This window comes from Rhinopithecus bieti, unplaced genomic scaffold (assembly GCF_001698545.2).
Source record: "Rhinopithecus bieti isolate Rb0 unplaced genomic scaffold, ASM169854v2 scaffold_15339, whole genome shotgun sequence".
NCBI lineage: Eukaryota > Metazoa > Chordata > Mammalia > Primates > Cercopithecidae > Rhinopithecus > Rhinopithecus bieti.
Genome location: NW_016808089.1, coordinates 310,348 through 333,938, shown reverse-complemented (window position 1 = coordinate 333,938; position 23,591 = coordinate 310,348). Strand labels below are relative to the sequence as shown.

At 44.8% G+C, this 23,591-nt stretch overlaps 1 protein-coding gene across 4 annotated transcripts in view; it reads left to right on the top strand.

Moving 5' to 3' along the window:
• Window positions 1-23,591, top strand: part of NHSL2 (NHS like 2) — a 77,818-nt gene that overhangs the window by 17,473 nt on the left and 36,754 nt on the right. Inside the window, exon 1 of one of the 4 annotated variants that reach the window (XM_017885495.1) lies at window positions 15,077-15,110. The exons of the other annotated variants lie outside the window; for them this stretch is intronic. Coding sequence (XP_017740984.1) covers window positions 15,083-15,110 — 28 coding nt within the window. The 5' untranslated portion in view covers window positions 15,077-15,082. Of the gene's footprint in view, window positions 1-15,076; window positions 15,111-23,591 lie in introns of those variants that run through there. 4 annotated transcript variants of the gene reach the window in all.

Below are 23,591 nucleotides of genomic sequence, written 5' to 3'. Positions count from 1 at the left end.
TATCAAGATGTAATTTTCAAAGGGGTACATGACTCTCATTCAAATGTATAGTGATCACAAGTCAAATATTTATTTAACTCATTACAGTAAAGCTGATTTTTTAAATAAGATACGAGAGTTAAACATATACTTACCTAAAAAAGTTAAACATAGAATTACCATATAATCTATCAGTTCCACTTCTAGGTATATACCCAAAAGAAGTGAAAACAGAGACTTGAATAGGTTTGTTCAATTGCATGAACATTCATAGCACTGGGCTATGAGTGGGCCTGGGCTATGAAGGAAGGCTGGGCTGGGGGTCATCCCAGCCTGGGGGTCTGACCTGCAGTGAGACATTATTCACAATAGCTGAAAGGTGGAAACAACCCAGATGTCCATCGGCAGATGAGTAGAGAAATAAAATGTGGGATATCCATAAAGTGGAATATTATTCAACCAAAAAAAGGAATGAAGTTCTGACACATGCTACAATGTAGTTTAGTCTCGAAGACATTATGCTAACCGAAAAAAGCCAAACACAAAAAAACAAATATTGTCTGATTCCACTTCCATGAAACATGTAGACCAGACCAATTCCTAGAGGCAGAAAGTAGACTAGAAGTTACCAGGGCCTAGGAGAGGGAGAAATAGGAAATTACTGCTTATCAGTTACAGTGTGTCTGGGGTGATGAAACATTTTGGAAATCGATAGTGGTAATGGTTGTACAACATTGTGAATACGTTTCATGCCATTGAATTGTACACTTAAAAGGGCAAATTGTATCTTACATATATTTTACTGCAACAAAGTAGTTTTAAAAAGGTATGAGAGACTTCACAAAAATGCTGGAATAAGATTTAAAAGTTGGGGCCGGGCTTGGTGGCTCACACCTGTAATCCCAGCACTTTGGGAGGCCGAGGCGGGCGGATCACGAGGTCAGGAGTTCAGGACCAGCCTGGCCAACATGGTGAAACCCCATCTCTACTAAAAATACAAAAAATTATCCGGGCGTGGTGGCATGCACCTGTAATCCCAGCTACTCGGGAGGCTGAGGCAGGAGAATCGTTTGAACCCAGGAGGCGGAGGTTGCAATGAGCCAAGATCATGCCATTGAACTCCAGCCTGGATGACAGAGCAAGACTCCATCTCGAGAAACAAACAAACAAACAAACAAACAAACAAAGTTGGATACAAAACTGGTTAGTTCTGGCCGGGTGCGGTGGCTCACTCCTGTAATCCCAGCACTTTGGGAGGCTGAGGCAGGCAGATCACCTGAGGTCAGGAATTTGAGACCAGCCTGACCAACATGGAGAAACCCCATCTCTACTAAAATACAAAAGTAGCTGGGCGTGGTGGCGCATGCCTGTAATCTCAGCTACTCGGGTGGCTGAGGCAGGAGAATTGCTTGAACCTGGGAGGCGGAGGTTGAGATAAACTGAGACCGTGCCATTGCACTCCAGCTGGGTAACAAGAGCGAAACTCCGTCTCAAAACAAAACAAACACAAAACTGGTTAGTTCTACAGGGTAATAAAATGGTAACCTTTGTGGCTGCCTTTTCTACCAGACAGAATTAATTTTCATTTCTATCAGACAAAAATCATTTGCAACTTACCCATCTTCTACAAGTTAACTTTTAACTTGACTGAGTCTGGGACTTAATCAATAGGGAATTGTAAGTCAAACAGCTGCATGGATGGTGCTCTCACATGTTCCTGAAAGGGTATCAGTGATATTTTTTGCCTTATTGTCAAGTTTTAGATAATTTTTCTTAACAACTTAAATAATACATGACAAAGCACAATTTTCACGTGGGTCTCCGTGAAATGGCCTTGACTTTGGCTTCAAGGCCTGACTCTTCTGGACATTAGCACCTTGGTGACATTTTCTGGGGCCCCTTATCAAGCCTACTTCAGTCCATACTACACATCACCACCAGACTGACCAGGCTGCAGTAATCTGTGATTTCACCACTGCTCTCCAGCCTGGGTAACAGGGAGACCTTGTTTCAAATAATAGTAATAATAAGAAAGAAAGGAAAAAGTTCCTCTGGGTACCACCTCAAATCACCTTCATTACATATTTGATTGTGTCCTAATTCATTGGTGCGTTGGCCTCACATGAAGATGGCCTTTGTCTCCCTCCAGCATGCAGCCCTGACCTAAGCGTTTGGCAAGTCCTCACTACATACCCTTCAGTTGGCTGATTGTCCTGTCCTCTTTGTAAGCTTGCCATCAGAATGCTGATGACTTTCCCTTTGCCCCTTTATTGTGCACAAAGTCATTGAAAACACATTTCCTGTCCTCCAGGGACTTGTATTCTGACTGGGGGAACAAAAGCAGGTGTCCTAGACTAGTCAGGAAGATCTAGGTTCCTCTAAATCACTTTCTACTTGTGTCACCTTGAACAAGAAGCCTCCCTACCCCTCAGTTTCCTCATCAATGAAATGAGAATAATAATGTCAATACTTGCCTTGCCTACCTCGTGAAATGGACAGGAGGATTTGTTAAAAAAAAAAAAAAAAAAAAAAAGAAAGTAAAGTTGTGAAAGTGCTTCGTAAACAAAAGAGTGATACTCACATTTTAGTTAAATGATTCTGTGGAAGTTAACTAACAATACAAGATAGCCCAATAAAGAATGTCACAAGGCAGCTTCCCAAGCTCAGAATGAGTCCCTGGGATACTCACTCGCTAATGGGCAAGAGGATTCCAGAGGGCTTGCAGGAGGTGACTGGGTCATATAGCATGAGTGAAAGGAAGTTCAATAAACTAGGGGTGGGGTGGGAAGGAAGCAGTATCTAGGTGCACAGAGCACAGGGGAAGCAAATTGAATAAGTGAAAAAAGATGAACACCTGCTTGGGGCTGGGGAGGCATCCCAGTGGCCTTTCCAGAGGAAAGTGGGAAGGGGCAGTGGGAGAAAAGGTGAGATGCACCCGGAGCACTGAGACCTCCAGTGCCAGGCTTGGGAGCTGGGTCTGTCTGCTCTAAGAAGCCACTGGGGGATCAGGGATGGAGGAGTGTAGAGGGAAACCAAGTTTTAGAATGCAGGTCCCTCTAAGAGTGGGACTTGTTATCCTGCCTGTAATTTATCATTTGTGTGTTTTATTGTAAAATAAAATGTGAATTCATTGTAGAAAAAATAATCTAAAGTGAATCAACAAATATTTATGGTAAAAATGAAAGTCCGCCTTTAACTTGACCAATTCTAGTCTTTTTCGAAGACTACGCACATTAACAGTGGGGTGTATATCATCCCAGAACTTTTCCTATGCATATGCCTGCATGTGTGTGTGTATTTATATCTTGTTTTTGTCGTTGTTGTTTTCTGTTTTTTTGTTTGTTTTGTTTTGTTTTGTTTGAGACTAGGTCTTGCTCTGTCACCCAGGCTGGAGTGCAGTGGTGCAATCATGGCTCACTGCAGCCCCGAATTTCACAGGCTCCAGTGATCCTCCCACATCAGCCTCCCAAGTAGCTGGGACCACAGGCACAGGCCACCTCACCTGGCTAATTTTTTGTATTTTTTGTAAAAAGAGGATTTCACCATGTTGCTTAGGTTGGTGTCAAACTCCTGAGCTCAGGCGATCCTCCTGCCTCAGCCTCCCAAAGTGCTGGGATTACAGGCATGAGCCACCGTGCCCAGCCATATCTTTTTACATAAATGAAATTCTTTATATATTTTACACAGAGCCTTGATTTTTAAAACTTAATATGTCTATGGACATCTTTCTGTGGCAGAATATATCTTCTTTTCAATAGCTGTGTAGTATTCCTTACTAAGACTATGCCACAATTTATTTAACCAATCCCCTATTGATGAGGATTTCTGCAATTAATTTTGCTTTTGCTTATTACTGTTACATTTTTAAAGTACTATATGTTTGTGGAAAGAAATTCAACAGTGTAAAAGACTATTTTGTGAAAAAAGTAATTTTCCTGCCTACCCCTAACCCCCCATCCCCACTTTAACAGCTCCCCCATCAAGAGGCGAGCACAGGGCCGGGCGCGGTGGCTCAAGCCTGTAATCCCAGCACTTTGGGAGGCCGAGACGGGTAGATCACGAGGTCAGGAGATCGAGACTATCCTGGCTAATACGGTGAAACCCCATCTCTACTAAAAAATACAAAAAACTAGCCGGGCGAGGTGGCGGGCGCCTGTAGTCCCAGCTACTCGGGAGGCTGAGGCAGGAGAATGGCATAAACCCGGGAGGCGGAGCTTGCAGTGAGCCAAGATCCGGCCACTGCACTCCAGCCTGGGCGACAGATAGAGACTCTGTCTCAAAAAAAAAATAAATAAATAAAATAAAAGAGGCGAACACAGATACCAGTTTCTGGTATCATTCCCAAAATGACCTGTGCATATACAAGTATGTGTGAGTATGTGTGTGTGTGTGTGTGTGTATGGAGAAGGGGTGGGGAAGAAAGATAGAGAAAGATTTTTAATGTAACTGATGACATACTATACACAACATTCCGCACCTTGCTTTTTTCACCTGACATTGTATCTTGGAGAACATTCCATATCAGTACATATCTTAGCTACATAATTCTTCTTAATGGCTGCGGAGAATTCCATTATATGGCTGAACCACAATTTATCTGACCTGTGTTCTATTGGAGTTGTTGCCAGTATTTTGCTATTACACATAGTACTCCAATGTTCATGTATTCTCTGTTCATGTATCTTCATGTGCACTAAATCTATACTGGAAATCCCTAGAAGTGGAATTGTTGGGTAAACAGGAACGTGCATTAAAATTTTTTGACAGTTAATGCCAAACTGCCCTCCAAAGAAGTTGTTTCAGCTGACCCTCCCACTAGCTGTGTATAGGAGTGCCTGTTCCTCCATAATCTCTCTCCCCATCACAGCATATGATAAGCCTTTCAAATGTGTGCTTGGAGAACAGGATGAGAACCTGAGGTAGTGGGGGTTGGAGTGTGGTCAGGGAAGGCAGAGATTTTCCACTTGTTCCCCATGAGTATGGTTGAGGCTCTCACAACAGCCCAGCAGTGGATGTAGCCCACAAGTGTTGTGTCCCCAAGACCTTAGGTGTCTAGCAGCACTCCAGGATGCCCATGATCCACAAATCCACGTGATGCAAGTCCTAGAGTGTCAAAAGAGATTCTTTGATCCTTACTACCCTCTTTCAGCTTCATGCAGAATCATTTCTTGATCGCAAGCCGGGACCAAGAAGCCTGGATTGGATGCCAGTTTGCTGGCAGAGGGGGACGTCCAGCAAAATGTATTTTAATTCACTGTCCCCACACGCATGCACACATGAACGCACACACACACGTGCACCAAGAAGACCAAATACAGAACTCAAGAGCCAGGTTCAGAAGTGCAAGCTTGTGCCTTGTGAAGCACAGCCCTTCATGGTCTGAGTTTCCAAGAGCTGTAAGTTAGATGGCCTGTTTCAGGTTGCAAGAACAAAGGTGTGCTTCCGTTTCTTTGGGTGATGGGACATAAGTGTAAGTATTAATGTATAAGTGAGCCCCTCCCTGGCAGCCACTGCTCTTCACAACTGATGTCTCAGGAGTGCTGAACAAGACCGCTCCCCACAACTTTGCTTTCCCCATTCCCCATGGCTCTGCTACTGCTGTCTCCCTGGGCTTCTCCTGGGTTCTGGGCTGCCTCACTGCCTATGCTCCTCTGTAGGTATCTGTCACATACACATTCCCCAAGAGAGGGGTTCTTATTGGATCAATTGGTCACTCCACCCTCTGGAACATTCTTATCAGCCTGAGTCCTCAGTGCAGAGCACTTCATAGACCTCTGGGCACCCTCAGACCCAACTGAAAGATGGCTACCCTTGACTCAGGCCCAGACTATCTGGTGTGTCCATTTGTGACCTGAAGAAGAGTGCCTGGCACAGAGTAGCCACTCAACAAAATATTTACTGAATGAGTAAATAGTGATCCAAGATTGAGGAATCCATATGTCAACTCTGTTCAGAAGGAAGCTGTGAGTGAGGGAGGCATGGAGAACATTGTCGGATTCCTCTTTCATATATTAGGCTTAAGGCCAAATTCAGCAAATTCATTAACTGGGTTAGTACTTCTGTCTCCAAAGTGCAGTATTGAGAAGAACACAGGCTTTGTAACCAAACAGATCTGAGTTCAAATCCTGACTATCACTAACCATGGTGACCTTGGGCAAGTTTCTTGACCTCTCCATTTCCTTACCAATAAAATGAGGTGTATAGTATCTCCCTTGCAGTGTTGTTATGAAAACTAGTCCAGACAAAGAATGCAAAGCACCCACCTCAGTGCCTAATGCATAAAGACATTCAAGAAGTATTATCTGTTGAGATTATTCACGTCATTTTTCAAGTTAAACTTCCTGACTTGTGTCTGCTAAGCTCCTAGTAAATGCAAGTGTGCTTGTGTTTCTAGAGATAAGTTTGGACTTCTCAAGTCAACACACAGCCAGGTACCACAAATACGTCTACTTCTCGATGTTCACAACTAAAAGAAAAAGACTTTTATTTCTCTTGTTCAATTAGCTTTGAGACAAGGCAAGCCATCTCATCAATTTGCTAATATTGCTTTCAAATATTTATAAAGTCTGTCTCCTTATGATGGGTCTACAACCTGAGTTCTAATCTATTCTCTGGACTATTTCCCCAGATATATTGGAATTTGTTGCCAGGAAAGATGGTTTCTCTGCAGATGTAGAACCTTGGCCAGGTCCCCACGTGGCAGTAGTCAGGGTATCTCCATCCAGTACACCAGCAGTTACCATTCATTTCCTGAATACCTGGCCTTGTGGTGTGAGCAACATTATTTCTTCAATCCAGGAGTCAAGGAGATGGGTGAGAAAGGGCCTGCTTCCTTCCAAAGTCCAGGGTATTCTATAGGGTGGGTGGCCCACAGGTTGTCTGCCTCACCTTCCGTTGATGGATGTTGAGGATGCTTCCATTTTCACCTTATTACTAGCAATGGAGCAATGAACATCCTTGGACTTATATGTGTGCGTGTGTGTGAATATTCCTCTAGTATAGCTTTATTTATTTATTTATTTATTTAATTTTTTGAGACCTAGTCTTACTCTGTTGCCCAGGCTGGAGTGCAGTGGCATGATGTCAGCTCACTGTAGCCTCTACCTCCTGGGTTCAAGTGATTCTCCTGCCTCAACCACCTGAGTAGCTGGGATTACAGGCGTGCTCCACCACGCCTGGCTAATTTTTGTATTTTTAGTAGAGACAGGGTGTCACCGTCTCTTTCAGGTTGTTCTTGCAACCTGAAACAGGCCATCTAACCTAGCCATGTTGGCCAGGCTGGTCTCGAACTCCTGACCTCGGGTGATCTGCCTGCCTTGGCCTCCCAAAATTCTGGGATTGCCAGTGTGAGCCACTGTGCCCAGCCCTAGTATAGCTTTACGAAAGTGCAGTTACTGCATCCAACAGTGTATAAATAGTTATACACCACCCTTTACCTCGGTTATTGCACTCCTAGGTCTTTACCCTAGAGAAACTCTGAGACAGGTGAACAATGGCATATATGCCGTGAATGTTCATGATGGCAAAGAATGATATGTACAATTTGATGCAATAAGCTGTAGCTTAAGAACATACAACCCATACTGTGTAGTTTATTGTTTATGAGCACATGCATAGCACATTTCAAAACATGCAGGGGGCTTCAACTCAAGCTGTAATATTTTCTTTCTTTAGGGAAAATGTTATGGGGCAAATAAAGGGAAATGAATTTGTTCCTAATATTTTCCCATATGCTTGAAAGAGTTCGTCATCTAAAAAAAAACAAAGACAAGAAAAAGGCAGGGCAGATTCATAGCCCCTCCAGAGCCCACCCTTTTGTTCAAGGGCACCTAGTACATCAGAGAGATAGATAACCTCCATGGGAAGAGACTTTGCACCCCAATTCACCAAAAGCCCCTTCTCTCCCATACGTCAGTATAAATCCTTAGGATGTATTGCTTGAGTAACCTTATGATTCTCGACTTCCAGGCCCAAGAGAATGAGAACCAAACTTTTGCAATTGTCACCCTAACACTGGGACCTGCCTGCCTGTCCATCATGGAGCTCTAAGTATGCTTGAGCCACATGTGAGGAGTAATTGGGGCAAATTTTAGATTCAGCCCTGGATTTGGCAATGCTCTTTACCATGAGCCCCCGTTGCAATGCAGGGTGCAGTAAAGTAACAGCATTGCAAAGCTCTTTCTGGAACCAGAATTTTTGCCATAATGCCTTCTGCTAACAGTGTTGCCTGATTAGCAGACACAATGGGACCATCAGGCCTTATCAGCACCACTTGGTCTAAAACAGAAACCAGGAAGGGCTGTCTCTCAGTGCTTGGCCCCTGTTGCCATGACCCCTGTTGCTGTGGTCCCCAAGCAGTTTTGCTTATGATTTCTCTCAATCACTTATAGCATCCATCAGCAAGCAGGACCTAGAAGGTCTTTCAGGCAGACCAAGAAGAAAGCTGTAAACAGGAAAGATAAGAGCAAGTAAGGGAAGTAATTTAATGAACAAACAAGAAACGTAGATGGAAAGAATTTGGGGTGAGGCCCAGAAAGCAGCTTTTGTTTTTTAAAAGAAATCTTCTTGAGATGTGGTAGACCAAGGTGTCTGGGTAAGAATTTGCCGAGAAGTGCCTACTATGTAGCAGCCATGTGGTATAGGTACAACAACTCCGTGCCCTGGATTTTCCAGAAAAGTCCCAGTTTCAAGTATTTTATTCTGCTTGTCAGACCAAGAATTCTGATTTGAGATTCAGAAAATAAGGTCACTGTAGTTAGAGTAGTCATCCAGGAAAGCCTGATTTAGAATCCATTGTCCTCCCTTGCTGGTTGGCAGGGAATCCCCACAGGACTTGCCTCTAGGGCCCTGAAGGTCTGAGTAAAGTGGCCCCTTATTCAGTCAAGAAATATCAAAGTGCCTCTGAACTCCATGCCCCCTCCACACTCCTGTAGCTCCCTGAGGGGTTTAGCCAGAAAGGCATGGGCTTTTGACCCCCATAGACCTGAATTAACTCTGCTAACCTAGGCAATGCTCTGAGCCTCAATTTTCTCATCTGCAAAATGATAGCAATAACACAGGGTTATGACAGGGTTATTCTGAGCATCAAATGAAGTTTTTGTTACCTTTAAAGCACTGTATGAATGTGCACAGCTAAAATCCATTCCTTCATTCAACAAATAGGTATCTACTACATGCCAGGTGTGAGGCCAGGTCTGAGCTTACAGTGGTGATCAAAACAGACAGGGTTCCTGCTGGCACCCTGATCTTTCAGCCCAGAGGGGTAGACAGATATTAGCCAAAGGTCTCCTCATCCAAGGTCCAAGCAGAAGGGAGATGCAGTAGGGCTGCTCTTTTAAAAAGCTGACTGTGGCTGCTGCTTAGAGCCAGAGGGCAGGAGAGGGGGCTGGGAGGCCACTTAGGAGACTTCTGCCTGCAATAGTGGCTTGGCTATGCAGCCATAAAAAAGGATGAGTTTGTGTCCTTTGTAGGGACATGGATGCAGCTGGAAACCATCATTCTCAGCAAACTATCGCAAGAACAGAAAATCAAACACCGCATGTTCTCACTTATAGGTGGGAACTGAACAATGAGATCACTTGGACTCGGGAAGGGGAACATCACACACCGGGGCCTATCATGGGGAGGGGGGAAGGGGGGAGGGATTGCATTGGGAGTTATACCTGATGTGAAGGATGAGTTGATGGGTGCTGACGAGTTGATGGGTGCAGCACACCAACAGGGCACAAGTATACATATGTAACAAACCTGCACATTATGCACATGTACCCTAGTACTTAAAGTATAATAATAAAAAAGAACCACATATTACAACTTTATATGTTTGCTGATGAAGAATAGAATTATTTTACAAAAATAAAAAATTTGATTCCCAAAAAAAAAAATAGTGGCTTGGTCTAGGGTGGTGGCAGTGCTGATGGTAAGAAATGGCCAAATCCTGGATAGATTTGGGAAGTAGAATCAACAGAACTTGGTGACAGACTAACTTTTGGGAGTGAGAGAGAGGCAAGGAGATACTTTAGCTAACTGTGTCCCCAGGACTTGGGCCACTGGAGCCCACAAAACCAATCCCAAGGCTGCTGAGGTATAATGTATGGAGGGTCCATTTCTCCTTATCTCGCCTCTGTAGAGCAGTATGATGTCAGTCCTTCAATCCAAAAATCAACTTGCTAGACTTAATTTGAAAAAAGCATTTAGTACTTAAAAATTTCCTTTCGTGTAGGATAATATATGGCATTCTAGCTTTATGTTTAGTGCAGAATTCCTCTTAAAGGTACATTGCTTCCAATTTTAAGTTGTTTTAAAATGACAAATGTAATTCTTTGTACACATTCATGGTGTACATAGTAATGTTTTGATACAGATCATGTATAGTGATCAGATCAGGGTAATTAGCATACCCATTATCTCAAACATTTATCATTTCTTTCTATTGGGAACATTCAGTATCCTTCTTCTAGCTATTTGAAACTATATATTATCATTTGGGTTTTTTAATTTTTTTTTTCTTTTAGAAACTGGGTCTTGCTGTGTTGCCCAAGCTGGACTCAAACTCCTGGGCTCACGCAATCATCCTGCCTCAGCCTCCCAAGTAGCTGGGACTACAGGCACATGCCACCATGCCTAGCAATGATACATGATTTTTAACTATAGTCATCCTACAATGGCATAGAACACTAGAACTTTTTCCTCCTCCCCAGCTGTAATTTTGTATCATTTAACAAATCTCTTCCTAGCCCTCCAATTTCTGAATGGGATATTACTTTTAAAATAGCTGAGTTACCATTAACTTAGGATGCTGAAAACGTTCTTCAGTCTAGGTGATCTTCTCTGGAACCAATATATGTTCTTTGAATTGGATTCCTTTCAAACCTTAGGCCCAGTAGTTTTTGTTCCAACAGGTTGGAAGAGAAGAGGGCCCAAAAGGGGAGGGGATGGGAAGGGCCACAGACAAACTTAAGTTTCATAACAGTTAACCACACTTAGCAGTTAACTATGCTTTACAGCTTCCAGGGTAATTTCACACATACCATTTGTTGTCATATTCTGCAAATTCAAGACCACAGCTGTCTCCTGACTTCCCGTCTGGTGTTGTTGCTACTTATTGCACTGCTGGGTCCTTAACTTTTTGGGGAAGAGCGGGGAGGGGAAAGTCTCTCTGTGATAAACAAAAAAGTTCCAATAGACATTCAAAACCCTTCTTTATTCGAAAGAATTTATTCCATTTGCATTGAGAAGGAGTGTTAAAGAAAATTTGGTATTTTCCCACACCACTTGTCCCCTACACACATCAACAGGTCTTTCATTTCTCAGTTCTTGCAGGCCCACCCTTCAGAAGCTATTATCTGCTTGACAGTCTGCTGAGACCTCTTGTCTTTCTTCCTCTCTCAATTAAACTCTAAGGACTGAGGTTCCCATCTGCCCTGGAGCAAACACATCTCTTGTTATACCTGTTTCTCAGAAGCTGGAGAGCTTTTTTCCTTTCTGCAACCACTATAGTTCTCTTTTCAAAACACTTAAACCCTCTTAGTGATTTTTAACTGCAGGTGGCAATTAAATTGGTTTCCCAAACATGGACCAAACCTTCTCTTCAATGCCTCCTGCATTTACCCTGCCTCCACCCACCCTTGGACCAGGAAAGAAAAAAACACACAGACACAGTTTACTGAGTTATTGTCCTCTCTTCTGTGTAGCCCTCTCTTAACATGAATGTGGCAAAATTGCTAGGAAGAAATGGTAAGATGTATTTCACTAGGTAGATCTCTTTCTCCATAGTTGATAGAGCTGATGCGGCCATCTTTGGTTATTGTGTCTGGAATCGAGCAGTACCTAACATGGTGCCCTTCCTCAGGCTCTTCCTTGGCAGAAAGACAGAGGTAGCAGCTGAGCAAGGGAAGCCAACAGAAGTGGAATGGCTCCTCATTCATAGACCCTTGTGGGTTTTGAAGGAGAGAGGAAAGAGAAGGTTTGGAAAGAATAGGACAGAAAGGGAGGAATAAGAAAGAGGAAGGTGAGAGGGGTGTTTACAAGTGGAGGAATAGTAGTAAAGCTATGAATTGAATAATAGAAACTTTGATTTTAAATTTTATTTTATTTATTTTAATAGTTTTATGTAAGCTGTTATGATATGTTATTTTTAAATATATGAAAATAAATATATTTAATGGTTTGTTATTATGAAATGACACACTTGCTGTTAAAATTTCAAATAGTACTGAAGAGTTTCAAGTGAAACATACATGTCAAAATCATCAAGAGTAACAGTTATTTGTGTGTCCTTGCAAACTTGTTCCGTGCATGTATAAGCATCTGTGTGCTTCTGATACACAAATGAGATGATACAATACATACTGGCCCATTCCTTGCCCATTTTTTTCAACTTACCAATAACTCTGCAGTTTTCTCATTTCTACTCAAAGAGATCTCCTTCATTCTTCTTAATGGCTGCATATCATCCCCTTGTGTGGATGCACCATGATGTGTGGAACCCATCCCTTGTTAATGGACATTTAGGTAAAATAGAAAGTCTAGCACCACACTATCCTATAGAAATATACTGTGGGCCACAAATGCCAGCCACTTACAGAATTTTGAATTTTGTCGTAGTAGCTACATTCCCCTCCCCAGCTGATTTGAAATGCCACCTTTATTATACCCTAAATGCTCATATATACGTAAGTTTGTTTTGGACTATTTTATTTCATTCATCTATTTGCCAATTCTGGCACCAGTATCCCCCCCCTACCGGCCTTTTTTTTTTTTTTTTTTTTTTGGACACAGTCTTGCTCTGTCACCTAGGCTGAAGTGCAGTGGTGCGTTCTCGGCTCTCTGCAACCTCTGCCTCCTGGGTTCAAGCAATTCTCCTGCCTCAGCCTCCTGAGTAGCTGGGATTACAGGCCCCCGCCACCACACCTGACTAATTTTTTTTTTTTTTTTTTTGTATTTTAGTAGAGATGGGGTTTCACCATATTGGTCAATCTGGTCTCGACCTCCTGACCACATGATCCGCCTGCCTGGGCCTCCCAAAGTTCTGAGATTACAGGCGTAAGCCACTGCGCCCAGCCACCAGTATCCCCATTTCTAGTAGCCACATTTAAAAAGTAAAAGAAAAAGGCAAAATTAATTTTAATAATATATTTTATTTACTCCAATATATCAAAAATAGTGTCTTACAATGTAACCAATATTAAAAATTATTAATGGGATACTTTATGTTCTTTGTTTCATATTCAATCTTTGAAATCCGGTGTATGTTTTACACATCCAGCACATTTCAGTTCAGACTGACGATTGCAAGAGCTTAAGAGCCACATGTAGCTTCTGGCTACTGTATTGAACGGTGGAGGTTGAGCAGGCAGAGAGGTTCAAAACGTCACCTGAGCTGTGTGTCTCTGTGGTTGGTAGGGATGGATTAGAAGGTCAGACNTTTTTTTTTTTTTTTTGTATTTTTAGTAGAGATGGGGTTTCACCATATTGGTCAATCTGGTCTCGAACTCCTGACCACATGATCCGCCTGCCTGGGCCTCCCAAAGTTCTGAGATTACAGGCGTAAGCCACTGCGCCCAGCCACCAGTATCCCCATTTCTAGTAGCCACATTTAAAAGTAAAAGAAAAGGCAAAATTAATTTTAATAATATATTTTATTTACTCCAATATATCAAAATAGTGTCTTACAATGTAACCAATATTAAAATTATTAATGGGATACTTTATGTTCTTTGTTTCATATTCAATCTTTGAAATCCGGTGTATGTTTTACACATCCAGCACATTTCAGTTCAGACTGACGATTGCAAGAGCTTAAGAGCCACATGTAGCTTCTGGCTACTGTATTGAACGGTGGAGGTTGAGCAGGCAGAGAGGTTCAAAACGTCACCTGAGCTGTGTGTCTCTGTGGTTGGTAGGGATGGATTAGAAGGTCAGACATTGAGGACAAAATCCTCAACTTCGCCACTCAAGGCAGCTCATGAAGCTTCTCAGGGTCTTGGTTTGTGGACTCCAATAAACTCAAGGTATTCTGGTTGAGTGCAGACCAGAACAGCCGAGCCAAGTACAGTCAGGCCTCGCTTCACAATGGGGATATACTGTGAGAGAAATGTGTCATTAGGTGATTTCCTCATTGTGCAAACATCATAGAGTGTACTTACACAAACCTAGATAGTGTAGCCTGCTACACACCTAGGCTATATGGTACAGCCTATGGCTCCAAGGCTACAAACCTGTACAGCATGTGACTGTGCTGAATACTACAGGCAGTTGTAACACAATGGTACTTATTTGTGTATCTAAACATACTTAAACCTAGAAAAGATAGAGCAAAACTATGGTATCATCTAATGGGGCCACCGTCATATATGCGGTTGTCATATATGCAGTCCATTAACCCAGGGGTCCTCAACCCCTGGGCCATGGACCCATACCAGTCCATGACCTGTTAAGAACTGGGTCACACAGCAGGAGGTGAGCGGCAGGCTAGCGAGCATTATCACCTGAGTTCCACCTCCTGTCAGATCAGCAGTGGCATTAGATTCTCATAGGAGCACGAACCCTACTGTGAGCTGCGCATGTGAGGGATCTCAGTTGCGTGCTCCTTATAAGAATCTAACTAATCCCTGATGATCTGAGGTGGAGCAGTTTCATCCTGAATCCATGCCCCCACCCAAGTCCGTGGAAAAAAATGTCTTCCACAAAACCAGTCCCTAGTGCCAAAAAGGTTGGGAACTGCTGCATTAACTTACATGCTGTTATGTGGCACATTGCTGTACAAATGGCCCTGGCCTTTCCATGAGCTGTAGCATGGCCACAGAGATATAGAAAGAGCCTGGGTGCTCAGGAGGTGATTATCTGAGGTCTGTCACAGGTTCCCCTTTCTTTGCTTTCAGAGGCGCCTCTGTTCACAGCTTCTCATCACACTCAAAACCCAATGCCTGTTTCCTTTTTTTTCAAAAGCAGAGTGTGTGGCAATGGGGCTCTGAGGAAATCCCTACCACTATGGCTGGGGAGTGTGTGGTGTGAAGAACCCACATTGTGGCTTACTCAACTGTGAGTTCTTAACTGTGTGGCCCCAGAGCCACTGTGCTCCTGGGCGGCAGTGGTGACAGTCATGGCGGCACAGCTTAAAGCCTGGAATGGTAAGCATGGGCTTAATTGCATCCTGCGAGGAGACATCAGGGTTTGAGCTCGGGGTTTGGTGCCTGGATGGGTGTCGGCAGAGTGGGAGGAGGCAGGTGGCTGGAGAGCACTGGGGACAGGTGGAGCAGCCAGTTTTGCCCTGGCCTGAGTCAGGCCAGGTTTGAGAAGCATTTGGACTCCACAGCAGGCTTGGGGGCTTGGCCCCTGGGTTGACAAGAAGCTGAGAAGTGTGATTATCTCCCACAGGACAACATGCTGTCCCTGGACAAAGGTGGTGGTCTCATGCCCACTGCCTAAGTTCTAAACCAGCCCTCCCCCAGCCTTTTCTCCCCAAGCTGTCCAGCTACAAGACCCAACCCCATGGTGGAGCCAAGGGTTCAGAGCAGCTAGGCTGTAGGAGAAAGGAATTTCCTCCTGTGGCTGCCTGGGAGGGAGCTCTTTTTAATCGGCCCCACCCGCCAGCTTCCCCATTGCATTGCAGAGGAGTGGAACAGCAGCATTCCTTTTCCCTTCCTACTGCTGCCTCCTCCAGCCCTGCAGCCTCGAAACTCTCGGTGGTATCAGACTCCTGAAGCACCAGGCAACAGCCCAGCTTCTTTCTGCTTGGTCACACAAGCTGTGACCTCCCAAATCATGCCTGGACTAGGAAGACAGAGCAGTGTCACAGGAAATCTAAGTCCTGTGCACATGGTGATCTCACCCCAGCCTCCACTGCTTCAGCCCCCTCCTTAGGCTGGCCAAAGGGTAGAAGCCCTGCTGATTAAGCCTCTTCCCTGAATGTTGGCAGCCTAGGCTCTGCACTAACTTAGCACCTAGTGCAGAGCCTGGCACATACATGGGAGCTACCCAGAAGCATTCTCTTGGGTGGATAAATGCATGGATGAATTAACATGCTTCAGGTATTGTCTTTGTTGTACCTCCTCAGGGCTCCCAAAGCCTTAAAACTAGAACTTGTCACCTCATCACTTTAGAGCCTTCTACTTGCAGGCATCTATGCACCTGCTGATCTCTCCCACTAAGAAAAGGTGACAAGTGAAACCAGCCAGGGGATTCCTGAGGATAGTCTAGGAGTCTCGAAGCCTTGCGGTGGTCTTCCAGGCTGAATCATCCTACCTCAAGGACCAGGAGCATGAGAGTTGGCATCAGACAGACTTAGTTCAAGTCTCAACCCTGCTAATTCCTATATATATATAATCTTAGTCAAAAGTCATTTCATCGCTCTAAGATTTAGTACTCCACTCTGTAAAATGGGGCTAAAAATACCTACCCAGCATTATGGTGAGGAATAAATGAGAAAATGTATTAGGTTGAAACCTATGAAACTGTCCAAAGCATTTAAATGCCAGCAATTTGGTATGGTTCAACCTAATATATAAAGTGCTTTATAAAGTATAAAGTATAATAAGTAGCCCTATACAAGTATTCATTATTCTTAACAGATATAATTTTAAAAGTCACATATTGTTTTTTGCAATATTAGTGACTAATCCCTTTCATCAGAATACAGGTCAAACTAACAGAAGAAGCCACTTCTCTGACAACCATGGGCTGCAGGAATTTCTTGGAGCATTTTGGCCTGGGAAATAGGGACAGGTATTTTTAGGAAACTAGACTGGTTCATGGAAAGCAATGGAGGTGAAGACCAGGGTGACTCGTGACAGCTCCTACCTGGAAATGATTTACCCCGCAAAAGCACAGTAGGAGTTGGCACATTCTCTTGCCCCAGATGGGAGTACCCACTCCCTAGCTCCAGTAGCACAACAGAGGCTGCCTAGGACAGACAGTCCTTCCCGGGGGACAGAGCCAAAGGGTCCGAGGCCAGCAGACATCTGGAGGAAACTAAAAACAGCTTCTTGCCAACTTTTCCCTCCCTAGTGGCAGCTGTCAAGCCCAGGTAGCTCCTCTTGACCTAGCAAAGTCCCGTGCCTGGGAAAGCTTGGATTTGGAACTGATAGTTGCAGTGACCACAGTGGAGGGAGTGGGGGGAAGGTTCTCACCATATTATACATTGCTCCCTCAATCCCAATCCTAGATGTAAAGGTCACTGGGATTTCAGGCCAGAGGGGACTGGGAAGAGTCCAGAGAAATGCCCACAGATTCGCTCTGCCTTCGTTGCTGGCACCCCAGGCCAAGGACTACTGAAGCACTAAGCAAACAGCTATAAACTTCCTAAGCAGTGTTTTTCACTGAGGGCATCGTGGCCCTTGTGGGTAAGACAATTCTTCATTGTACAGGACAGTCCCATGCATTGCAGAACATTTCGAATCTGGTAGCAAGGATAGAGCTGGATGAGTCCCAGGTCTATGGTTCAGGAGAAGGGCCCAAGCAGAGTAGTGGCCTCTTCACAGCTCCAAATGGCACCTTGGAGAAGGCATCCTCAACTAGATGCTCTACGACTGGCTTGATGGCTGTGCACTACCCCATGAGCCAAGTGCCTGGGTAATCTTGGTTGGGCCATCGGAAACATGTAAATTCACTCAGACAGCGCCTGGGAACTGAGAGGAGAAAAGCCAGAGAAGATACCCTCCCAGGGTTGCCCATGGGCAGGCAGTGCTCTGCACAGCTTTTAGTCCCAAGCCCTGGCCAGCCTGTGGCAGAAGGTCCATGTGGAGAGTGAGGTCAACTTGACCCAGTGCCCAAGTACCAGTTTCCAGCATCAGCCAAGATGGATGTAGGATGCATGACATTTGTTCGGGGAAGTGTGACTATCCAATTTGAGCTAGAGTATGGACTCCCCATAGCACAGAAGTGCTTGACCAGGAGTTCATGTACTTGAATGAGAAAAAATTTATAACTTTATCTTCATTAACCTGTAATTGAAAGTTAGCTTTCCTTCCATTACAAACACAGGCCACACATCACAGTGACATCAGCCTGTGACTTTGTCTCTAATAGGAACCACAGATGTTTTTATATCTCATTACTGCTGCTGCAGGTGCCTTAAATTACTGTCCCACTCATGACTACTTCAAAATCATGGCAGTCACTGGACCCGCCACTAGCTCATGTTGCTTAATGTGTTAATAATGAAATGCATATTAATATGTTGCAAATTTTAAGACATTTACAGATAACTTTAAATGCAATTGGCTTTCTTTGTAATCCTATGTATTTTATTTTGTGCTTGTAAAAACATTCCAAGTAGAGGCCCATAAGTTTCATTAGGCTCCTGATGGAGTCCAAGCCATTAAACTGTTAAGAAATCCTGGATTAGAGGGTTGTCAGGAAAGCAGCCTCATTGGAGTCAACAAGGAAGGCTTTGAGTATGAAGAGAAGGAGCATGGGTGTGTGTTCTGCTCACATTGAGGAGATGCAAAGGTTTCTGAGCAGGAGGTTGCCTGAGCTGACGCTGAGGTCTCTGGCCTGGGATTCATTAACAGAAATACAGAAGTCAGGAGGAAGAGTGGATTAGGGTAGCATGAGAGGGTTCTATTTTAAGTATATTAAATTGGAGACTTAGAAAAGTGGGTATCCAGGTGAAGATGTCCACCAGGCTCTGAGAAATGCAAGCGGGCAGACTGGGAGAGTGGCCATGGCAACGGGAAAGAGTTGAGGATCATCCTCTGAGATGATCATGGGGGCATTTGAAGTGATTGTGCTCAAGAAGGGAGAAAAGGAAGGGAGAGAAAAGAGGCCAAGGCAGGGGATTGTCATAGGCTGTCATCTCCAAGAAATAGATTTGGAGATATTGATTTGCCTGCAAGAGGGTTGTTGGGAACTGCCTTCTAGAACAGCACCTGTGAGGGAGCAGGATTGGTCAGAGACAGGAGTTAACATGCAATGTAGTCACACTGGAGACCTCAGTTGATAACATGGGAAGCTCTGGAGCTGAGATGCTCTTCAGATGGCCCCAACTGAGGCCAGGCCACTGTGCCTTTCTTCCCCCACCTCCCACCCCACCCCATCTATTGACCAGACCTTGGATGCAGGCTGCCCCCTAAGAAAGGGGTTGTTACCTTGGAGAAGAGACTCAACTGTGAGCCATCAACCAACACCTCTGGTAGCTGGGGGACTGAGTGCCTTGGTCCTGAATGGGGGATCAAGCAGCTCAAGGTCTGGTGTTCCAGTCACTCAGAAAATGCAACTGGCTCCCTCCCACCCAGCAGGCCTCTGGGCAAGTCCCCCCTGCAGCCCAAGGCCAGTTATAGGAGTCCCAAGGACAGGGAGTCAGGACCTAAAAGGAATTTGAGTCCTTGATACCTGTAATTCAGAATCCTCAGTCTTTCCCCCAACCTCTTTTATTTGGGGCTAAGATAAGTGGGATGAGGTAGGCAGAAGTTGGAGGGAACTGTGCTGTTGCCATCCTCTGCACAGTTTGTTTATAAGAGGTTACCAAACTAAGCAAATCAGCCACCATGGAAACAGTCTCTTTGGCTTTCACATCCCTCCCTTCCTTCTGGAGTGACCCACATCTCAAAGAGGGATGTCACCACAATTGAGGTTACAGGTCTGCTCACAAGGCCTGTGAGTTTAACTACCCAGGTAATGCAATACTATTATAGCCACCAAGTAAAAGAAGGTTGGGCTTCATTTTAAAGAGAGAAATGTAAAACTTGACTTTCGATTTTGACGTTCATGTCCTTACGCCAAAAAATCAAACCAGATAGCAACTGAACTGACTACGTATAAATTCCCCCAAACCTTTGAAATTTAAAGTAGCTGCAGGAAACTTGAATCCAGAAAAACTCATTCATTCATTCCCTCATTACACACACACACACACACACACACACACACACACACATACACACACACAAAAGGTTCTGAGTTTGCAAAATGATAGGCTGAAAGACCAAGTGTGGCCTGAAGTTCAGGTTTTTTTGTTCTGCATGGTTTAAAAAATGAGTTTTCCACACTCAGAAGTGGAGCTTAAAAATAAACAAATACCATCTCACACCAGTTAGAATGGCGATCATTAAAAAGCCAGGAAACAACAGATGCTGGAGAGGATGTGGAGAAACAGGAACACTTTTACACTGTTGGTGGGAATATAAACTAGTTCAACCATTATGGAAGACAGTGTGACGATTCCTCAAGGATCTAGAACTAGAAATACCATTTGACCCAGCAACCGCATTACTGGGTATATACCCAGAGGTTTATAAATCATTATTAAAGGACACGCACACACACGGTATGTTTATTGTGGGGCACCTATTCACAATAACAAAAGACTTGGAACCACCCAAATGGTTTCCCATCAATTTGATAGGACTGGATTAAGAAAATGTGGGGCCACATATACACCATTGGAATACTATTGCCAGGCCATTAAAAGGATGTAGTTCCATGTCCTTTGGAGGACATTGGATTTGAAGGCTGGAAAAACGTTTTTTCAAGGGCAAACTATCACCAAGTGCAGGAAACACCAAACACTGCTGCATGTTCTTACACCATTAGGGTGGGGAGTTGAACCAACGAGAAACATGGGGACAGGGTGGGAAACATCACCCACACTGGGTGGGCCTGTTCAGGGTGGTGGGGGTGGGGGCTGGGGGAGGGATAGCATTAGGAGAAATACCTAATGTAAATGACTAGTTGACGGGTGCAGCAAGCCAACAAGGCACATGTATACCTATGTAACAAACCTGCACGTTGTGCACATGTACCCTAAAACTTAGAGTATAATAATAAAAAATAAAATAAAATATGAAAAAGGCCAGGCATGGTGGCTCACGCCTGTAATCCTAGCACTTTGGGAGGCCAAGGTGGGTGGATCACAAGGTCAGGAGATCGAGACCTTCCTGGCTAACACGGTGAAACCCCATCTCTACTAAAAATACAAAAAAATGAAATAAATAAATAAATAAATATACAATAAACAAATAATGTAAGTTAGTTCCCAATGCACCTTTTTAAAAAATCTTAAGATCTGGTCCCAATGGATGAATTAGCTAACACTAAGGGGTTCTGCCCCCTTGTGGGTGGGCAGGGAGTTCCTCAGTTCACAGCCAACCCCATTCAACCTGCTTGGGCCCTGCCAGTGTTTGGTGTTACCTGTCTGGGCCCTGCCAGTGTTTGTGCTCATGAGCCCTTGATTTGGCTAAGCTGGGTGCTGAGGTTACACAATGGCAGATGATGTCATTGCTCTGCTCACAGGGCTATCTCCTCTGCCCTCAGGGCTCACCATCTAGTGGGGAGGAGAACCCATGTGCACCAACAGACAGAAGACAGAGTCCGGGGTGTGGGGGTTGGAGGAAAGAACAACCCATGAGGAAAAGCGAAGTTGGGACAATGTCATAGAGACTCTAGGAGCAAGGGTAGACTTCTACTAGGTGGAAAAGAGGGCAGGGGTGAGAGAATGGCATTCTAGAGCAAAGGAACAATTCAACTGGTGAATGGTGCTCCTAAAGGAAGTGGCGCATGTGAAGCAGAGAAGAGGCAGGGGCCAGACTGGGGAGACCTTGTCGGCCAGGCTGAGGAACTGGCATTTTATTCTGGTGGTTTTGAGGCAGAGGGAAGAGCTGATCTGACTTGTGTGTGCCTAGAAGATGACTCTCATGGCCCTGTGGAGGCTGGATCGTAAGAGAGCAAGATCCGAGGGAGGAAGAGCAGCAGGTAGGAGGTTCTTGTAATTGTTTAGGTGAGAAGTAACAGGGCTTTGATTTGGGGAGGTGCCAGAGAGTGGGAGAAGGAACAGATTTGAGAGGGATTTAGGAGGTCAGATTGACAGGTCTTGGCGATTCCTCAAGGTGGAAAGTAAAAACTGGGACCCAGTGGCACACTGGTGTGCAGTGCTATCCTGGCCATGGCAGTAGCTGCCCTTTGTTAAGGGTTCTGGGGCATTTGCAGTACTTGCCCATACATTAACTCACCCCAGTCTCAAAGTCAAAGGCACCAACCTACTGCCTGTCCACAGGCTTCGTGCAGCACTTCCTAGGTGCCAGGCTGAAGCGTTGCCTTCACATTCACTCATTGAGTCATCACAACTTCCCTAGGAAGCAGTTACTATTCTTACATCATTTTACAGATGAGGAAACAGAGGCCCATAGAGGCAACGTGAATCTCCCAGGGTCACACAGCTAATAAGTGACAGAGCCAGGATTTGAACCCACATCATCTGCTCCAGAGCCTTTGCTCTGCTGCCTGGGGGCGGGGCCAGAAGAGTGGTCACTGAGCACAGAGACCTTCTGCACACAGACCAGCCTGAGCAGACTGCAGCAGGCTAGTAGTGTGTGCATCCCACACATTTCTTCAGTGAGCATCTAGACGTGAAATCCCGAGGCCTTGTATGGGCTTTCTAGTTCCAGAAATTTGAGATGTAGGTCAGGCAGGGAAGAAGGAAATGCTGAGCCCAGGTTGCCAGCACTGTGGGCAGTGAAGGAGAGCAGTCAGGTCACACTACACAGGTCCCTTCCCCGCCCCAGACCACAGACCCTCCAACAGCTTTCAGTTATGTTGAGCATCAAATCCAAATTCCTAACCACAGCCCATAAGACTCTGAAGTAATATGGCCCCTACCCACCTCTGGGACATCTTTTCTTGCCATGCTCTCCTCACACATTGCACATACACTGGCTCCTTTCAGTCATCCTTTTCCACCCCAGGGCCTTTGCATTTGCTGTTTCCCCTGCCAAGTGTGCTTTTTTTCTCTTTGTGCGGCTGGTTCCTTCTCATCATTCAGATCTCCTCTGCTTTAGTGTGAACTCTGTGAGGGCATGGACTGTGTCCATCCTGTTCACTGTTGTATTCCCCAAGCTTATGGGCCCAGTACACAGAAAGGGCTCTCTAAGTATTTGTTGAATGAATGAGCTATTTTGGTACCTGCTGTGTGTCAGGCACTTTACAAACATTAATTCGTTTAATCTTCAAAACAACCCTGTGAATTAGTGTGATTGTTATTCCCATTTTATAGATGAGGCACTGGGAGGTGACTTGACTTGCCCAAGGTCACAGGGCTTAGGAAGAAACAGAGCTGGAACTGGAACTTGACTCCTGACTTATGCTGGCCCTCCTAAACACATTGCTCCTAAGTGCTCATTCAGGCAGGTTTTTGTGTGTGTGTGTGTGTGTGTGTGTTTTTTTTTTTTTTTTGGAGACGGAGTCTCACACTGTCGCCCGGGATGGAGTGCAATGGCACAATCTCGGCTCACTGCAACCTCCACCTCCCAGGTTCAAGCCATTCTCCTGCCTCAGACTCCCAAGTAGCTGGGATTGCAGGCATGCACCACCATGCCCAGCTAATTTTTGTATTTTTAGTAGAGACGGGGTTTCACTATGTTGACCAGGCTAGTCTTGAACTCCTGACCTCGTAATCCGCCCACCTCAGCTTCCCAAAGTGCTGGGATTACAGGCGTGAGCCACCTCACCCGGCCGAGGCAGGGTCTTCGTTGAGAAAGGCCGGGGCTCTGTCCTTCCGTGTGCTGCTTTACATGGCTGACTTAGACTTCCCCAGAAAGGAATTGAAGCAATTCTGGTGGCCTCTCAGCTGGGGTTGTTAAACACCCTGGTTGTTCCACCTTTTCATTCTTATTTATTAA